A 20,451-nucleotide genomic window follows, 5' to 3' on the forward strand; every position below is an offset into this window, starting at 1 on the left:
TCCAACAGGAGATTTCAGGCAAGTAGGCTCAATGGTCACCTGTAACACACCAACAACATTATCGACAAAAAACGAAAGCGTGTGACACAATTTCTGAACAAATAAAACGACTGGAAGAAGAAATGAAAACTGTTGATGAGCAATTGAAAAGAAAAGTCGATTTCGATGTTAAAGACTCTCCCCCACATATGAAGATGGAGCTGACTGGTACAATGATTATGGAAGACAAAACCATAATAGAGACTCAACAAGCATACTTAAAAGAAATGCAACGTTTAAGAAGAATTCAACTGGATGGTCTACAAGAAGCTTTCGTATCTTCCAGAGATGTTAAACCAAAATCCCAAACAGCTGAACAACAAATATGTGTTGATGTACATCAATGGGATGATGAAGAACGTGAGCAGCCACCTGAAGTTGAGCAGCAAGAATACCCAACTAGTACTCCAAAACCGGCTGCCGCCCGAGATTGTCCTGAAGAACCCATGATACTAAGAGACGGGAAATTGGTTGGACAAGCAGCGGGAAGATCCCAGCAACAAAATGCCATCTGCCCTATTGTGGTGAAGCCTCCAAACAAGCCAAGATACGTGCCCTGGTCGTTCGGTGACATGATCGGATTGGCAGGACGTCTTCCTGACCTTAACGAAGGGGCTGGCAGATTTATAACTGCTTTTGAACAAAACACTTCTGGAATAACTCTGGCTCTTGGAGATTTGAAGTCGATATTGATGTACATAGTAGGAAAACAGACAACAGAAGAAATCTTCCAAGATGCTAATTTGGAAGATGTTGTGCGTGGGAATACGTGTGATGCCATCGGGTTTAACGGTCACCGAAACAATATCTGGGCAGGACTAAGAAAACAATTTCCTGAAAGAATGGATCCATCCAAGCTGGAAGGAGAAACACTGAAAGATGATGAATGTCCGTCCAAGTTCTTACGTGATTTCCAAAAAAGATGGAAAGAAGAGACCGGGAGTCCGTGGAATAAAGACGATACTACAAAAAGCCTGTTCAAAGTGATGGTTAAAAAGACTCTGCCACCTGAAGTGCAAAAAACGTCTGGATGATGTGGTGGGATTTATGAAGATGGATTGGCCTCTATTCTCAGAGCACATCATTCATCATGTGCAGAACGTTAGAAAAGAAAAACAAAAGGAGAATGAAGCCAACAAAAATCTGATGGCCAAACTAACTCAACTGCAGTTGAATGAGTTAAATGCCAAACAAAAGAAGGATAAAGCAAAAGTTCAGGCACCGGTGGTTACAGCCGCGACAGCTGAAGAACAAGCTAAACCGCCAAGAGAACCTGAACAATTTGTGCTGAGGCCCTATCCACTGGCTCAACAAAATCCAAGAAGACAGCAAGAGGGACAGACAATTTCTTCCTCTCGTTATGTGAACTACGACGAAGATGAATACAGAGACTATCGTCCTAGGGGACAGCCTATGGAGAGATTCAGACCACCATTTCGTGGGAGGAGGAGAGGATCACTAATGCAACAGACCACTCCCCGCAGACCAGCAAGAATGGTGCCCGACGTCATATGTTGGAGCTGTGGAGCACCTGGACACTTCCGTAATGAGTGTCAGAATGCTCCATGGTCAAACGAGATGCAGCAATAGGGCTGCCCAGAGAGGCCTACTAGAAATTTATTGGCACCCGTTGTCTCAAGACAGTCTCAGGATGAACCAATTGTTACAGTAACAATATCCGATACAAACTATGCTTTTATGATTGATACAGGGGCTAGTTATTCTTGTATCGGAAAAACAATTGAAAACATCCCTCTGTCTGACACGGCTGTTAAGACAGTGGGCTTCTCTGGGAAAAGTCAAATTATACCGATGACCCAACCAATATTAATGAAAATAGAAGGAAAAACAGTGGTTGCTCCACTACTGTACTCTAAGAACACACCTGTTAATCTTTTAGGAAGAGATATATTATGCGCGTTAAAAGCTAATATTAAGTGTACTCCAGATGGGTTATGGATAGATTTTCAAGATGAAAGTACACCGTGTAAAATTATGGCACAAATCCACCAAGAATACAATTCTGGGCAAATAGTGTGTAGATCATCTGTTGTATACTGGCTTCAGTTAAACCCTGAATCAAAATTGACACAAGAATGGGAAAAATGGAAAGCATGTTTGGAGTTGCAATTAGGAATAGGAAATGAACCTGAACTGCCACTTCACTGTACATTGCTGTATGACAAGGAACAGGAATATATAGATTATGAAGCATGCTGGAAAGCTTTGATGAATAATAAAGTTTATTATTTCTCCAGCAGTGTTATCTACCAGGGGCCTCAGGGTGTAGCTGCAGTCATAAATCTTCCAACAGAGCTGCATCCCTGGTTTCAGGTTTCATGTTCCTTGCCTCACGCGGCACTGTGGGTGAGAGGGGAGTTTCAGTCATATCAATTAGGTGAAATGGTAAAAGCTGCATCACAAATTACTGATTGGGAGTCAACGGGAAAGGAAAATGTGTATATTTCCCCTGACAAAACATATCAGAAAATAATAATAGATGTTAATGACAATGGGATCACACAGAGAGTAATAGTGCATGAAGTTGCATGTAAACAATTAACACTCTCTTTAGAACATGACCACATGTTGAGTCAAGTTCCACAAACATTATGGTCAAAACACAAGACTGATGTGGGATTAGTAAAGTCAGCTGAACCAGTACGAGTACCACTTAGGAAAAATGTTATGTTGCCATATAAAAGACAATATCCACTCAAGCAACAGGCAATTGAAGGCATCAGGCCCATTATAGCAGGTCTGGTGGAAGCAGGAGTGTTGATTAAAACTAAGAGTCCCTGCAACACGCCGATCTTCCCCATAAAGAAACCAAATTCAAACGATTATCGATTAGTACATGATCTTAGAGCTATTAATGCCATAGTGGAGGCTGAGGCGCCTGTCGTTCCTGATCCACACACCCTGCTCTCCAATGTGCCTGCGGACTCCAAGTACTACACAGTCATTGATTTATGTTCTGCTTTTTTCAGTGTGCCTGTGCATCCAGACTCTCAGTATCTTTTTGCCCTTACATTTGAGAATAATCAGTACAAATATCAAAGGTTACCACAGGGCTACAAACATAGCCCAACAAAATTTAATTTAGTCTTAAGGGATGATTTGAATCATCTTGATATCACCAGTACTTTGATACAATATGTGGATGACATTCTGATATGCAGCCCAACGAAGGAGCAGTGTGAGAGGGATTCCCTGGCTGTTCTGACTGCGCTTGCAAAACAGGGTCATAAGGTCAGCAAAGAGAAACTCCAGTTCTGCTGTCAGGAGGTGGAGTATCTTAGCAGGAGATTGTGTGGAGATAAGAGGCTCATAGCCCCCTCACAACTCCAAGTGATAATTAAATCACCAAAACCACGGACAGTTTCACAGATGTTAACGTTTTTGGGAATGTGTGGTTACAGCAGACCATGGATCTGTGAATATGCTCTTAAAACAGCTCCACTGCGTGCAATTATTCATGCTGCAGGACAAAAAGACAGTGGTACTCAGTTACAATGGACTGATGAGGCCGAAGCGGCATTTGAAGCTTTAAAGAGAGATTTACAGACTGCTCCAGCATTGGGACATCCAGATTATTCTAAACCTTTTCATTTGTATGTTGCTGAGAGAAATGGATACGCTTGTGCAGTATTGATGCAGGATGCGGGTTCGGTGAAACAACCCTTGGCTTATTATAGTACAAAGATGGATACTGTTGAAGCAGGACTGCCCCCATGTTATCAGGGATTGGCAGCAGCTGCATTTGCTTTTCAAAAAGCTTCAACTTTGACTATGGGACACCCGGTGATATTATATACAACGCATCAGTTGCATGCTCTGCTCACGAGTCCCAGATTTGTCTTAACGCAGGCCAGGAAGACTGGTTATGAAGTTATCTTGTCAGCACCAGAATTAACGATCCAACGCTGCAAGACAGCCAACCCTGCAACCCGCATAACTTTACCTGAGGAGGGCTCTCCTCATGATTGTGTAGAGATAACTGACACATTTTTGAAACCTAGGAATGATCTGTATAATGAACCAATTGAGGCTGAACTAACTTTATTTGTGGATGGATCATGTTTCAGAGATGTCAGGGGTAACCACGCAGGTTATGCTGTTGTGGAACTCAAACATGATGGTACGTTCGAAAAACAACAAGCAATTAAAGTACCACAACCTTGTTCAGCACAGTTGGCAGAACTTAAAGCGCTGACTGCTGCGTGTAAGTTCAGTGAAAACAAACGTGTCAACATATATACAGACTCACAATATGCTTATGGAGTGTGTCATGTGCATGGTAGTATTTGGAAGCAAAGAGGTTTTGTTCGAGCAGATGGATCACCTGTTATGCATGCTGAGGCTATTGCTGATCTTCTGATGGCGATGCAGCTCCCTTTAGCGGTTGCTATTATAAAATGCGCTGCCCACCAGAAGGCAAACTCATTGATTGCTAAGGGTAACAACTTAGCAGATGAAATGGCTAAACAAGCAGCAGCTAGTGAAACCATAGGTCCCATGCTGATGGTTGAAGATGATCCACCTCTAGCTGATGTGGCGTCTTTAATACTTGCTCAAGACAGGGCTGGTCCATATGAGCAGTCTGTCTGGAAGAATCGAGGTGCAGTTAAAACCGCCTCTGGTCCTGAAGAGGGACTATGGAGAAGTATTCATGGACATTTTGTAATACCAAGTGCATTGTTAAAGGTAGCTATTCGTGATGCGCATGGCCCTGACCATTGCGCAAGGGGGGAGGTGATAAAAAGAATACAAAATGTCTGGTGGTTTCTTAGCGAGTACTGTGGAAAGAGTGTTGCATGAATGTGATGTGTGTGCGCGTCATAATATTAGAAAAAGTTTTTCAGCGCCAATTTCACACATGCCACCGCCGGATGGTCCTTTTCGGCATTTAGTAATGGACCATATTGACATGACAGAACGGATAAGAGGATATAGATACATCCTAGTGGTGATAGACAGATTCAGCCGATGGGTAGAAGCTGTCCCCACTAAAGGACCAGATAAAAAATCGACTGCAAAATTTTTATGTCGCGACATCTTCCCGCGGTTCGGCGTGCCAGATTTTCTTTCGTCGGATAACGGTCCAGCGTTTGTGGCTAATACCATTAGAACAGCGTGTAAAATGTTGGGAATAAATCAAAAGTTTGGCTGTGTCTATCATCCCCAATCACAGGGAATTGTGGAAAAAGCTAACGGAGTGTTAAAATCTAAGTTAGCAAAGATCATTGCTAACAGCCAGTATAGGTTGAACTGGGTAGATGCTTTACCTTTGGCACTAATGGGAATGCGAATGCAAACTAACCGAATGACACATCTAACACCGCATGAAATGCTTACTGGAAGACCAATGCTGGTCCCCTTCTTCAGGGGCCCGTATAAAGGTCCACCACTTGAACAATGTGAAAGAGAATTGACATGTTATTTACAGCAGCTGACTCAAATATACAAGGTTATATCTCAACAGGTCAAAGGAGCAGTGGAGAACAGAGAAGCTGTCATTCCAGAACCGCTCAAGAGTATTGAACCAGGAGACTGGGTCTACCTGAGGGTGTTTAAACGCAAGTGGAATCAACCAAGAAGGGAAGGCCCTTACAAAGTCATTATAGTAACACCTACTGCTTTGAAAGTAGAAGGTAAGACTCTCTGGTATCATTTGAACCACTGCTGCAAAGCAGAGAGACCACCTGGAGCCACAAGTGATCCACAGGAACCAGAAGGGGACGGCCACGCCTCCCCGCAGGGACAGATCCAATCGCAGGGGAATCTAAGGGACGGCCACGCCTCCCTGCAGGACCAGACGCAGCCCGAAGAAATAGTGAAAGAAAGATGTTCTAAGAGACTGGCACTGAAGCAAAATGCAGGAGGAACAAAGACCCTCTGACAATAATGTTAAACCAGAACAAATTAAAGCAGAAAGCCGAGAAAGACCAAAACAGGCTACTATAACTACATTAAAACAGATACAGAGCGTGATTATATGGAGGAAAAGAACAGCTGGAAGAAAGCCAAAACATAAATACATTTTATGTAGAGGAGGTGCAGTAGTAGCACTTCTCATATTGATTTACTATATAATAATCTCTAATCATGTTGAAATTAAAACTGGACAACTAACAGCTGATTGTGCACTGGCAGCAGGATTGTTGGCTATTAAACATGAACAAATACCAGCAAATGAAGTAGTTAACCTTACTTATGTGAGAAGCTGTATGTATAATCTAACAGTGGTAAGGATATTTGGACGCTCGATTGTTGAAACCCTGCCAGTTGCAAAAAGATGCCAAATTGACGCAGTAATAAACATGAGGATGAGCTGTGACAATGATCAATGCACTGATCAATTAAAGGTAGAATAGAAATTGTGTCAGTGCATTATCAGAACTCACTGTTATTCAGTACTCATGAAATCGTGTCAAGATATGGAACAAAAGCTTTTGAGATGTTAATAAAGCCATATAAGATTAGATCTACACTTTATGAGGGATCTTTTATAGTAGCAATAGGAATGAAGGCATTAGAAGAACGGAAGAACTATCAGAATGATTCTGAAAGCTGGAAAGATGAACTAATCAATCTTTATTTGTTGTCCATATAGATTAACATGGCTGACCAAAGTGGAAGTGCCAGGCAGGAAAGTAACGAGGGTGGACAGAACCAGCCCTCCCTGCCTAGCCACTGGCCAAATACTTCACCTTATTTCAATCCAAACCAGAGAATTCAGAGCCAACCAACTAACCAACCAGGTGGCCAAGATCGACACCTCCCACCAAATGCGATGACCACGAGTCCATTCCCGGTGCCAGGATATGCAGAGAGTTGGAGTCATCTGATTGGGATAATGGGGGTGAAGGTACATCACATGGCATCGACGTCCAAAGAAGGGAGGAAGCTGGAAGGGTCTCTCAGAGTGAAGGAACCCCTCGTACGGGAGCAAACATACCAACTAGGCCTGAGCCTTCCATCCTGCTTGTAAATAATGCAGGAAGGGTTCAGGATCATCAGTCTCCTAGTAATCAAGGATGTGTAAAGGAGGCTTATCTGAAGAAGGCACCTTGGGCCAGAGCTCGCCTTGAAGAAGAAACAGATGAGCAAAGATTCAGGAGAATGGAGTGTACTGATTTTAGGGAAGCAGTCAAGACCCTTTCACCTGTATGCAAAGCGTACTTACGTGCAGAGAGGGAGAGGATTGTAAAGTTAAAATACAGAGAGAGTGAAATGGGGTGTAGAGAAAGAAGAGGATGAGGGTAGACATCGTGTCGCCAAGATTCTTGAATGCTACCACTGTGGCATACTTCATTTTGTCTGAATCATGTAGACAGATCAAGGTTTGAAGGATGAATAAGTGAAGGAAACATTGCATGCTTTTATATATCTATCTTTTTCACGAGAGCACAATTTCATTTTCTTGTCACTTGAGCACTCTTTTTATTATATTTTGTGTTAAAGGGATTATAATCTTGTAACTAAGTTTTAAGAGCCTTGAGGAGAAACATGTAATTGTCATCATTTATCATGTTTTGAAGATTCTCGTATTGTGTGTGTTTTATTTTTGGTTTGGTTTTGATGTCTGATGTATTACTTTTATGGACTCTGTCATTATTTTGATTTATGTTGGACTTCCTTCTGTCCCGATTTAGTTAAGGGTGGAATCCATGACTACACGTAGGTTGACATGTTGAATTCATCAATTGGGATTGTTTGTGACTTGACCAGTCACACAGGGGGGAATGTTGTGGTATTTTTCATCATAAATGACATGAAAGTTTGTAATAGGTTAATGCTGAAAGACAATATTATGCTACTATTAAAAAAGACATATACTCATTATGTATCTATTAGTTTAAGATTTAATGTTGATCATCTTAAATGATCACAAATGATTATATAATGTTTTGCTCTGTATATCTAATTGAAAGGAGTATGTTTTGTGACTTAAAGATCAGCCAACTGCTTATGTGCAGCCAGAGAGAGAGAGGGGTAGATAAGAGGTCAACTAGCAAGCAGGTTCACATTATTATGCAGGGTCTGTGAAGGAAGTTGCCATCTCCTTTGCCACGTCTCCCATCTGATAGTGTTGGGTCAGTGAGGATGGAGATGAGGGGAATTGGAGCTCTCAGAGAACAGTAGTGGTGAATCGACTTGGGAATAGACCTAGGCCTATATAAGCCTTCAACTTTTGGTAAGGAGTCAGTCACTTAACTACTCCTTGATGCATGTCTTGGGGTTTTGCTTTGCATGAAGCCTGATACTTTGTTACTTTTCTTTTTGAACTTTGTTTCTGTAAGTGACTCGGGTTGAACTTTGTTTGCTTTCTTGTTAAAGAAAATAAAAGACAACTCTACTCGGATCCATCCTTTCCAGCGGGTTATTTTGAGTCCAGAGTTTATTTTTGGTGTGAGATGTAAGATTAGTTATTTAGCCCATTTTTCTGATCTTCATCACATAGACTGTAAAAAGAATGGACGTAGCACCCGTGACGTCACCCATTGGTTTTGGGGAGTCTGTTTTGTGCCGCTACTACGGGGGTTTGAGCCGCGCCATGTTGGATTCTACTTGCCATATTTGGAGCGGTGCAGCCGTTGGCCGGCCGAGGGCCCGCCCACTGGCCTCGAAGCAGCGGTCTCCGGACCTGTCACTCAACGGTTCCGCGCTCTGATTGGCCAGAACCTTAAACCTAATAATAGTAAAACGGTAGAGTTTAAAAAAAATTCACCCCCCTCAGAGTGTGTGCGGGGGTAGAAACTATCGATTGAGACCAAAATAATGAAATGTACCAGGCTGTAAATATGTTTTTTTAAGCTGTAAAATCGGCTATTTTAACATGGGGCTCAATTGACCCTTTGTTGGCCTTCTGATTGGTCTGCTGTTCCACCAATCAGAGCGCTTCTCCCCATGTCACATGTTGCACAACATTCTAAGGTTGGACAACCCTGGAATGAAACCCTATGAAACGAGATAGGTAGACAGCAATTTTTTTGGCAAAAACTACTTAATAATTTTTCAATATGGTTAAAATGTGCCTGGGGTTCCTGCAATAGCAACTCACGATATCTGGAACGTATTCCTGGAGTCATTTTTATCCCATTCCCCAAACCTAAGACATCAATAAACATAGGCTACTGTATAACATATTGAGCTTAATAATAGGGTTTGGGGGTGGTCCACTAGGGGGAGCTCTAGGCATAGGTCAGGGGTTAACTGCAAAGTTTTGTTTGTTGTTGTTGGTGCAGTCCTCATGAGAAGTGAGCCTGTTTTTCCCTGGCTGTACTGAAGTGCTATTGAAGCTCATTCATCCTCCAGTCCACTCTCTGGTCGTGTTCATAGACAGAGAAGATCTAATACCTTCAAAATTATCTAGCAAACGTAACATTACCGCTGCTAATGTCTTTTGAACTTTGTGAAGTTTTACGAGGAGAAACGGGAGATCGGCGGAGATTAAGCGTTAGCTTGTAGCTAACGTTAGCTAGCGTCGTTAGCTACTAGCTAGTGAGTGACCAAAACAATGATTTTTCCCCATTTTTCGGAAAAGTCAGGTAATGCCCGTTCAATCGCTATTGTCTGTCCTCTATCATGGACACTATTTTTCTGATGTATAAGTTAATTAAAATTTTCCTTACAAGCAATTTAAATCTGCCTAATTTTCAATGGTTTCCAATGGGAGTTAACCCTTCCGTGACCATTGTTTGTCCAACCTAGCAACAGTAACCGTGGGGGGCGGGGCCTTGACAAAGGGTCAATTGGAGTTGCTCCCTTCTGGACGTCACGCAGCCCCGAAACTGACAGCGATTGCACATTTTGGCGGAAGTGCAGATTCACTTCTCAGCGTAAATACAGCCCCCTTGCGGAATGAGAATAACAAAGCGATTTTCTCCGAGCCCATACAAGTCTTACATGTCTAACTTTGTCAGCATGTAGTATGACCTAACAGAACTGCAAAACATATTGAGGATACGTCTTACTTTGACCGAGTTACGTTCAAGAACCAGCCGTTTACAGTGACAGAAAAAATTCACTCCGGGCATAATTTTTTCGATCGATCAGCAGTGTTTACCGTTTCAGGTGTCATAGTTATGATGGCTAGACGGATAAATTAGTCCTCTAACACACCCTAAAGCTTGACATGTCAGGGTTTTAGGTTTAAGTGTCGGGAGTCACTGTGGGGAGTAACAGCTGTCATTTCATCCCTCTGCACACTGACAATGAACCTGCCTGTCACTCTGTCGGTACCGCGATCACACTGTGTGTGTTACAGGATTAATTAAAACACACAACGTAACGTAAACAATGTGACTGTATGTAGATAGTGCGGGAGGAGGGCAGACGTGGATCGGTGGACCAGGAGAACAGCTGCATAACATTTAGGCAGTAAAATGGAAGGTTTTAAGCCGTCTGTTCACATGATCTCACTTTAATTCCAACACATTGGACTTAATATATATAAAAACTAAATAGATTAAATATTACCGACCCTTATAATGCCCCCGGGGTGCTTTTCAAAAGTATCTCCGGCCGCCGGCGGACGTCCCAGACCTGCAGTATGCGGACACAGCTAGGCTAAGTTACCTGATCAACTTTGCATCGCGCTGCTGCTTTTGCATACAAAAGCCTGGAGGGTTACACGTGGACGCAGTCTGGCTTTGTGATGAAGCCTGTGGAATCTACCAGCAGAAACCTGCTGTATCCTCACTAGAAGGGTAAGTGTTGTATCATCCCAGTTAATGCAGCGTAGCATGGCTAACGTTAGCTCGTAGCTGTCCGGGGTGCTATCGGGGTGCCGGCCGGGAGCTCTCCCCGGTGCTGATCAGCCCGCGGCGGATGCGGCGGTGCGCTGCGACCGGCTTTGGGTCAGCTTGGAAAGGCTGGAGGCGAAGGAGACTCACATCTTGTATGTGTTTGCCTCTTTCTTTTCTTTTTGTCACCGTCTTTCCTGCTTGTGTCATTTTGTGGAGCACAAAGAGCATAAAGCCGGCTTTTGTATGCTTGTAGAGTAGTTGATCTGGTAGCTGTGTCCAGATACTGCAGGTCTAGGACGTCCTGTTAGGCAAAAATATTTTTGAAAAGCACCCCGGGGGCATTATAAGGGTCGGTAATATTTAATCCATTTAGTTTTTTTTTATATTAAGTCCAATGTGTTGGAATTAAAGAGAGATCATGTGAACTCAGACGGCTTCGGCGCTTACAGTCAATGCTTCCGCACTGGTCAGTTTCCTGCCAAAATGGCCGCTCGAACGCTGGAGGTCACGTGGGGTCCGGAGCTCTATAGGAGTTGCTCCCTTCTGGAGCCAGCCCCCAGCGACAGCCGAGGGGATTGCAGCTTTTTGAACGCGGAAGTGAGCTTCACTTCTCAGACCGACAACTGCCCCCTTGCAGAAGACGTCCAAACTAAGTTTCTGTTACCAGCGGATCATTTCTCAGTCAACACACATACACAATCCGACGGAAAAGTGCCGCATTGCCTGCTTTTTTTTGGTTCCGAGTGACTCGCAAAAGCAGCCCCCCCCCCCCCCCCTTCCCTTCAGACACATCTGCTGGGCTGCTTCAGTTCAGCACCTCGGACAGCGCCCTCCCCGATAGGCTGCACCCGTCGGCGGCCAATGGCCTCGGCGGTGAGGCTGCGACAGAGACGACCAGCATCCCCCCGGCAGCAGCCAATCACAGGCTGCCTTTTCTCTACCACATCCAACCCGAATAACTGCAGATGCCCGCATCAAAGCAACGGCTCTCTCTCTCTCTCTCTCTCTCTCTGGCAGGTTTGCATAGCTGTGGGTATAAGCTGCAAATCTATTTTTGGAAATCATAGTAGCCATTTTTTTTCTCTTGGTATTCTCCGCCATTGTGTTGATCAAGCTTTTTTCTGTCTCTCTCTCTCCCCCAAGACCGATCCGTGTTGCTGTAGCCTATCTATGTCTGGTGGAGGTTTGTCCGAGGTTGTCAGTCCTATAGTCGCGGGACATTTAGTGGCCGTGACCGTATAGATTTGCGGTTCTCAATGGAAGACATCTTCCTACTCGCTGCGAGCGAAGGACTGAAGCGCATCTCGCATCTGCTGCTTTGCTCCTGTGTTCCCACCGACGAGCGAGGGACTTTGTATAAATGAAGAATTAACAGAGAGTGGAAGAGCAGCAGAGACGAAGCTGTAGGCCTGGTGGTAGCCCTTTATATACATCATCTCCATCAGGGACCGATCCGTTTTCACGCCCTGGACTCCGGGCAGCTTGTGGAGCAGAAAGCGATTTTCACATCTTTGACCATAGGCTTTTTTTTTTCTTTTTTTTTTTTGCTCAGCAGCAAGGGTGAGGGTGTGATACATGCATGGATTTCAAAAGAAGAGGCGATTGACTCGAAGGTAGGGACACATGGAGGGCTTGTTTTTGCTGCATGTGACAAAAAACCATTTCAATTATGAAAACATAAAGCAGCCTCCTGAGAGGGGCCAATGCACATACACATACACAAACACACACATACACCACATATTATGGCTCTGTTTTATACATTTAGATGGTGTTTAAATGCATTATATTTCATGTGTTTGTATATGGGGGAGAGCTGGATGCATATGGAGCTGCCTTTCTGTGGAGGGGAGGGGGGGCTGCATTCAAGGCTTCCATTTTGAAGCTAAGATGGATGCTGGTGCACACTTCTTTCTCATGCCTCCATGGCCTTATCTTGCTTCTTATATAATACAGATGAACAGTGAGGGGCGGCAGGCCCCGGTTACGCTGACGTGAGCGGTTAGGCTTTATGTGGAGAGGTATCAGGGACAAGATTTAATCACAGACGTTAGGGCTCCAGATTAAAACCCAACCAAATGGAAATTAGATTGCACATTGCAGTGAGGGCTTTCAACTGAACTGCAGAGGAAAAGCTCATTCCCATAGAGAAAACTATACACATCTGACTTCATGTGGCCTCCTGTAGCCTATGTGAGACTGTATTTTATTATAGGCTACAGATGATGTGGTCCATCAGCAATACTGTAAAGGAATGCCAGCATGTTGATGATAGCAAGCTGGTGAATTTTGATTGAAGTTTTCAGTCATGATAAAAAATAATCATTCACTCACGTGTTCTAAGCTTTGATCTAACATGAAGGAATTCACCTAAGCTTAAATCTAACAATTTAAAAGAGTTATTTTTCTTACTCATTCAAGCAACAGAGCATCACTCAAGGTGAACTTACTGGCTTTTTGTGGAGCTTTCAGTCACATTTCACGGTCTTAAAAAAAATCTAGATGGAAGAAGAAAAAAATCAACATAGAGAATTTTTGCATGTTTTCAACTGTATCTCTACATGTCTTTCTCACAGTACAGAGTATATTTTACAAAATCAGATGTTTACTACATGACTATCATGGCCAACAGTAACCATATTACCATCATATCAATAGAAATTTTGAAAACAATATTAATAATGTAACCACTCATACCTTTACCTTTGCTCATTTGTGTCTTTATAAACAAATGGATTAGAATTGAATGTGAGTGTGGTGAGTCTGTAACCATCATTATCATATGTGTAGCCTATTATTATCACAATGTGAGTATTTGATTATAGAATATCACAATTATACAGTAGCTTATCTCAACACCCATGGTACAGTACAGTATGGAGTTTGCTCAGTTGTCATGGTAGCTGGGGGACCTCCATATCACCATAGAAACAGCTATCTATAGGCGGTTAGATCAATACAGTGCCACTTTGGAAAAGGTCGAGTGATTCAGCTATTAAATTTGGACCTTGCTCTGTTTTTGCCCTTCACTCACTCTCCTTATAAACTGTGTGAAAGACATCAGCATCTTCTTATCATTGGAGTTTGCTTATTTATCTTGATTCTGGTTACAGAACAGTGAAAACTAGACAGTTAAATCCACACTGAGCAAACTCTGTCAGCTGAGGAAGACAGTGAAATGTGAAATGTGACTGAAGTGTTTGGGAGAGAGCAAAGCTTGATAAAGGGTTCACCTCACTACTAGTTTAAAACTCCAGTGGTGAAGATCAGTTTTGGAAATTTTCCTTTGGAAATTCTTTTTAAAAAATCATTTGGTTTTTCCAGAGCTTTTAACCCCTCATCTCACTGTCCTCTTGAAGGGTTTGTGCTTTCTGCCTAATAACATCTGGCAAGGGGACTGGCGTAAACCAGCGCTGGTAGTAATTGGGTACAACCACATCTGGAATGCTGAACATTGTACACTGTCCTTCTGAAAAATAAATTAATTGAAATTCTCAGTCGTCATAGTAACTGGTACCTGCTACAGCTACAAAATCCCCTTAAAGGTCTTCCATCAGATGTGCGTTGCCATGGAAACAAATTGTGGCTGTATTGGTAAAGAGGAAGGGGCTCCAAGATTCAGTATGTAGATGGTGGGGATGGTGGGAAGAGGACCATCATGATAGCACCATGAGAGATTTATCTCCATGGCAGCTGATCTTTAAACTGGACCTTGTTGTTGGGCCTTAGATTATCTTTGATTACCTCTGTGTTTTTTGTCAATCGACATAATATTGCATTGATTTCTACTGTGATGTAACTAACAGAGGCTTGTTCTTTGCTCACAGGTTTAACTTCCTCCAAAAGTGAGACACTCCTCAACGCTCTTTGTATAAACCAAGCAAAGAGCTTTTCCCCCTCGACTTCCTTCTCCACCTGTGCCCTTCTGCAACCTTCGCAAGGCATCATGGGTACAGTACTGTCACTGTCTCCCAGCTACCGAAAGGCAGCGCTGTTCGAGGACGGCCCGGCCACAGTGGGCCACTACACGGCGGTCCAGAACAGCAAGAACGCCAAGGATGCTGCCGCCGCCGCCGCCAAGTCTCTCAAGCGGCCGTCCATCATCAACGTGTTGCCATGGAAACGGATCGTGGCGGTATCGGCGAAGAGGAAGGGCTCCAAGAAGCTGCAGTCGGACGGCGGGGAGAGCGGGAAAGGGAGCTCTCCGGACGGCCACGCCACCGCCACCGCCAACTCAGCCTCCAACAGCCTGAAGCTGAAGAAGTCTCAGTCCTGCGCTAACCTTTCATCTTACACATCCGGCCAGGACCCCTCAGCCACCACCACCACTACCTCCTCCCATCTGCCCATCTCCAAGACCCTGGCAAACGTAGCTACCGTCGCTGCCAAAAAGAATTCCCTCACAGGCTCTGGGATCCAGCCGTCCACTGCAGCAGGCACGCCGAAACGTGTCATTGTCCAGGTAAACCAAACTTACAGTACTCACAGAAAATTTGGTGTTGACGGGGAATTCCGGTCATTTTCTAAGTAACGCTCTACAGCTCTAGGTCCCCGAGTGCGACCATAGGAAAAAATCTGAGAAAAATCTGTGCAGACCGGACCTAGCTCTCCTCCTGCTAGCTGCGCTACACTGCAGTTAAACAGCGAAGTAATGGGGGCAGTTCTTCTAACCGCGACTTTGGCCTCTATATGATGCTCAAAATATCACTACAAATGCTTTGCAACATCCACCAGTTCCTTACCACACAAGGAACTGCATAACTCCAAGAGAGCAGTGTTAACGTGTGTTTACTCTAGCTTCCAGGGTAGACCTTACTAGTCGACTGTCGAGCTAGGGACTGTTTCCATATCAGCAAAGACAAAAATGCGAGGAAAACATGGATTTAGGAGGAAAAATGGTTTTGGATGGGAAAAAGCATTAATATGAATAGAACTGCTTTCTTTCCCATCAAAATCATTTTTTTCTGCCTAAATCCATTGCCCCCATTACTTCGCCATTTAACTGCAGTACAGCGCAGCTAGCAGAAGGAGAGCTAGGTCCAGAGTGTACATATTTTTCTCAGATTTTTTCCTATGGTCGCACTTGGGGACCTAGAGCCTGTAGAGCATTACTCAGAAAATGACCGGACTTCTCCTTTAAATCAGGTTTTTTGGCGGGCAAAGCACCAACTTGCCTCACCTTTCCCCCTCTCTCTGTACTCCCCCCAGGCCTCCACCAGTGAACTGATGCGCAGCCTGGGCGAGTTCCTGTGCCGCCGGTGCTACCGGCTGAAGCGTCTTTCCCCGACTGATCCGGTGCTGTGGTTGCGCAGTGTGGACCGCTCCCTCCTCCTACAGGGCTGGCAGGACCAGGGCTTCATCACTCCGGCCAACGTGGTCTTCCTCTACATGCTGTGCCGCGACGTGGTCTCGAGCGAGGTGGCCTCGGAGCGCGAGCTGCAGGCCTCGCTGCTCACCTGCCTCTACCTGTCCTACTCCTACATGGGCAACGAGATCTCCTACCCGCTGAAGCCCTTCCTGGTGGAGGCGGAGAAGGAGGCCTTCTGGGACCGCTGCCTGGAGATCATCAACCGCATGAGCGGCAAGATGCTCCAGATCAACACCGACCCGCACTACTTTACCCAGGTGTTTGCTGACCTGAAGAACGAGAGCAAGAAAGAAGAGGAGAAGACCAAACTCCTCATAGGCCTTGACCGATAAGAGGGTCTTGGGAGGGGGGAGTGGATGGTTAGAAAGAATGAGTTGATAGGTGAAGGACAGATGGACAAACGTAATGAATCGTAGTGCTACCTTGAAGCAGTACTGTTGTCTGGCGTCTCTAGAGGTTTAGCATTAACCAATTTCCCTAAGAGCTTCTAGGCTTAAACAGTTTTTCATTATTTTAGTTTGGTAATAAACCATCACACAGGGACAGGCTTTCGGACAGAACTGTAGTGTGTGTGTCTGAAGGCAGATGTCGACCCACAGAGCCTCTTTACCAAAACAAATCCAAACAAAAACAGGGTTGTTGTAGAGATGGCAACGTTTATTTGACTGGATCGAATCTGACAGGTGACTTATTGGTATTCATTGTCTGCGTTGCTTGGCTCAGGATGTGACAATGACAAGCTTTAAGACCGAGATATGATCTTTAGTTTTTCAGGAACAATGTAACTGACAACGCAGACAAGGAAAGCCATGTGTTATCAAATGCCTGGCCAGCAGGGGTCATGATACCACATTGTCAGGAAGCGAGAAAGAGATAAACATTTTTTTATCTTCTGGCTCTGGCCCACAGGTTCGCATCTGTCTGACCTGTACCTTCTTTCGATGAGATGAGAAATTAAATCTATTGTTTAGGGTTTTTTTGTCTTTTGAAAAAGTGAAAAAAGAAAAAATTGGGGTTAGAAACGCCAGACAACACATATTTCGGTAGATAATGGTGAATATTATTATAAATATAAAGATACAGGATATTGATATTGTGTGAAAGCATCCAGGCATTTTCGCTATAGAGAAATGTCGGGGTAATGAAAAATAAGAACCACGCTGCATGAGGTCACCTCATATGTCCTTGCACATGACCACCTGCTTATTGCCAACTCCATTTTACCTTATTCCTGTATTGTCCCCAGCTTATTGCACTCACCAACATTGGCTGCGAGGTCGACTGTTGAGACGTACAGAACATTAACCAATACCATGACATGGATTAGCCAGAATCAACCACAACGCAATCAGTCAGACCGTGAAATTATAACGTCCCAGATACTGTAGTGGATCTGCCGATCCCCCGTCTTACATAAAGTACTGTACTTTTAAGGGAATATTTGGGTTTATCCTGCCAAATCTCTGCCATGAATTAGGAGATCAGTTATTTATTTTAGTACGAAATGCTAATCCTTTGGGCACAGATTAGTAATCATGAAACAAGCCCTACTGTGAGCTGTTTACATTCACAAAAAAAAACATGGGAAAATGCAATACTGACCCCTCTAGGGCATATTTTACACAAGGAGTTATTTAATTCCTTCCTGCTCCCCTGCACTTTGTCCTGCAGTCCATATTGGTGCTGAACGACCACAGGAAAGTGTACTATCGAAAGAAAGAAAGAAAGAAAGAAAGAAAGAAAGAAAGAAAGAAAGAAAGAAAGAAAGAAAGAAAGAAAGAAAGAAAGAAAGAAAGAAAGAAAGAAAGATTCCTGTTTTAAAACACTGCACTCATGTTGTGTGCTTCAAACTGTTTGAATGATTGGTGGAGCCCGGTGGTGGAGGACATGTTCAGAGACCAGATCGTGTGATCTGTCTCAACCAATGGCTACAAACACCAGAACGAAAGAAATTCTGATGATGATATTCCAGATGTGTGAGGGCGGGGGCAGATGCTACAAGTGCAGATGTGACTTTTCTTCCATAATAACTTTGACTTCGAGGGACTGCTTTTTGAAGCGTCAACCCCCGTCCTCTCTGATTTTAACCCTCCCGACCCCCCGACCCCCTCCCACCCCCAACACCACTGATTCTCCATCCACTTCGGGCCAGTCTGAACTGGTCCTGTCCTGCCTCTCTGGTGCCGGTCCAGTCCAACTGTCCCATATTTAGAGACTCTCTGGTCCACTGACCTGATGGCTTACTTATTCACCGACTTGTTTGATATGCATGTGTGCTTCTATAGGTTTCCTAGCATGCTGCTTTGTGTTGGGCACACCACACCACGTGTTACAGAAGAGACTGAGCATTCACTGCTGTGAGTTATAGGCTCAGTTATGTGACATCCACTTAGCATAAGGACTCTGGAATGAAGCAAATGTGTGAAAGCCCAGATGTATCCTGTGCATACATCGCATAAAGGCAAGTCCAACCATTGGTCCATGATCAAGATTGCCACTGGGCTTGATATGATTCCATAGGTCTTAGGGATCTAAAAGACCCCTAAAAGACTAAATAGTCCCCCCTCTTAGATGTCAGGGCTTGAATGAGTTTCAAAAAACTCCAACAACTCCTCCAAGAGAAGATGATTACAGTCATAAAGAGTTAACTACAGCAGGAACTCAAGATGCAGATGCTCCACATGTCCCATCCTGGCTTTGATGATGATGTCACATCACCAAGTCTAATCACAGTCAAACGAACTGTCTTCAGTTTTAGACAAGCTCCGCCCTCTCACACAGGGCAGAGACCTCGTGCCATATCATTCTAAAGACTCGTTATTTCATATAAAAAAAATCAACCACAACAAAACACAAAGAAAACATGAGCCAACTCAAAGTCTGTGACTGCAGAACAAGAAAGACTTTAAAAGGAATTTTGTGAATAAGCTTTTACACAGTGTTGCGATATCTGGTATCTGACAATGTAGACCAGCAGGACTTTTGATTTTAAAACACAGGGAAGTTTTATGTGCCACTTTGCAAAAACGTATAGGCCCAAATTGGAGTAAACAATAAGCACTCTGTTTAAGAGTTCATCATTTTGGGGAACATATTTGGCTTTCACTCTGATTTGATAACAAAAAAAGAATCAAAATATCAAAAAATAATGGGATTTTAGAAACGTGTTAACAGACTGCCTGTCTCCACAATGCAGGTGATTTAACTCTGGTGTTGTTTTGTGTTCACATGATCATCAACTGGGCTGCGAAAGGTGCCATGCCAAGTAAAATGTAGCCTTGATCCAGAGTCTGACCTCATGAGACAAATATGCACATGAAGAATGAATCCATGGCAGACACGCTTGTTTACACATCCTCTGTCCTCAGCTGTTTCTAATGGGATTGAACAGTAGACAAGCATTCCCAAGATGACTGTTTGAATTGTCTTTGTTTTCTTCATTTGTTGTACTTTAAAGAGCCAGACTGTAGGAACTATATCACTGCAAACTAACAAATCCTCATTTCCATGATAAGACATCTGGGTGAACTGAGGTTACAAGAGCCATGTTTCCGTCAATGTGTTTTCAAGTATTGCATTAGAAAAGGTGGTCAACACACACTGACAGCAAAAGAGAATAACAACTGACCCAACTGAACAAAATCTTTGTAGCCCTCTTTCAATCTTTCTCTTGTAGATTTGCAGAGGCAACAGTTTTGATTTCTCCTTCTTTGAAAATGTTCCGCTTGTTTAGTTTGTGTTTGGTGACCTCAGCTCTGTTTGTTGCAGCCGCTTGCGTCACTTGTTTTGCAACATTTCAAAAGTTCACTTTTACATGGAGATAGTGATGAAGCTAAGAGATCAAACTAAATTCCTGTTCTTAACTGTACGATCTGAATTGAACACAGATTTAGCAGAGGAATGCTAAATGGTTATGTTGAGAGTTGATTCTGTTGTATTAATCTCAATATTTAATTGACCATTAGCTAAGCTACACCACCTTCAGTTACCACTGCTTTATCTGTTATGCTTTGTGCCTTCACACAGGCAGATTCACAATCAATTGGAAATTTTCCTTTGACATCTGGTAGCTATGGAAGCTGTGGGCTGAAATGACAGCTGTTACTCAGCTGTAGCTAGTTCCTAAAGCTAATAGTAGCTCAGTGAGTTGGTCTAATTGTGTGAAAGGGCTCTCAAATCTACATCCAGTGGCTACATACATGAAATACTGCCAGGGCCGTTGCTAGGAATTCTGGGCCCCCTGAAAGAATACTAAAGTGGGCCCCTGCCCCCTGACTTTTCCGCTTTCCG

At 43.7% G+C, this 20,451-nt stretch overlaps 1 protein-coding gene across 2 annotated transcripts; it reads left to right on the forward strand.

Annotated features, from left to right (window-relative positions):
• The first annotated feature begins 12,351 nt into the window (after positions 1–12,351).
• LOC146983481 (cyclin-dependent kinase 5 activator 1-like) lies at positions 12,352–19,034 on the forward strand. 2 transcript variants are annotated; one of them, XM_085785063.1, is made up of 3 exons: positions 12,352–12,406; positions 14,621–15,255; positions 16,002–19,034. In XM_085785063.1, exons 2-3 carry the CDS (start codon positions 14,740–14,742, stop codon positions 16,491–16,493), a joined length of 1,008 nt encoding a protein of 335 aa, XP_085641189.1. In that variant the 5' UTR covers positions 12,352–12,406; positions 14,621–14,739; the 3' UTR covers positions 16,494–19,034. The 2 variants fall into 2 exon arrangements, with proteins under 2 accessions (XP_085641189.1, XP_085641188.1); XM_085785062.1 differs by lacking the exon at positions 12,352–12,406 and having other exon boundaries at positions 14,588–15,255.
• The last annotated feature ends 1,417 nt before the right edge of the window (positions 19,035–20,451 follow it).

Source organism: Trachurus japonicus, chromosome 8, assembly GCF_045865225.1.
Source record: "Trachurus japonicus isolate A0001 chromosome 8, Traja_1.0".
In the NCBI taxonomy this organism is placed as follows: domain Eukaryota; kingdom Metazoa; phylum Chordata; class Actinopteri; order Carangiformes; family Carangidae; genus Trachurus; species Trachurus japonicus.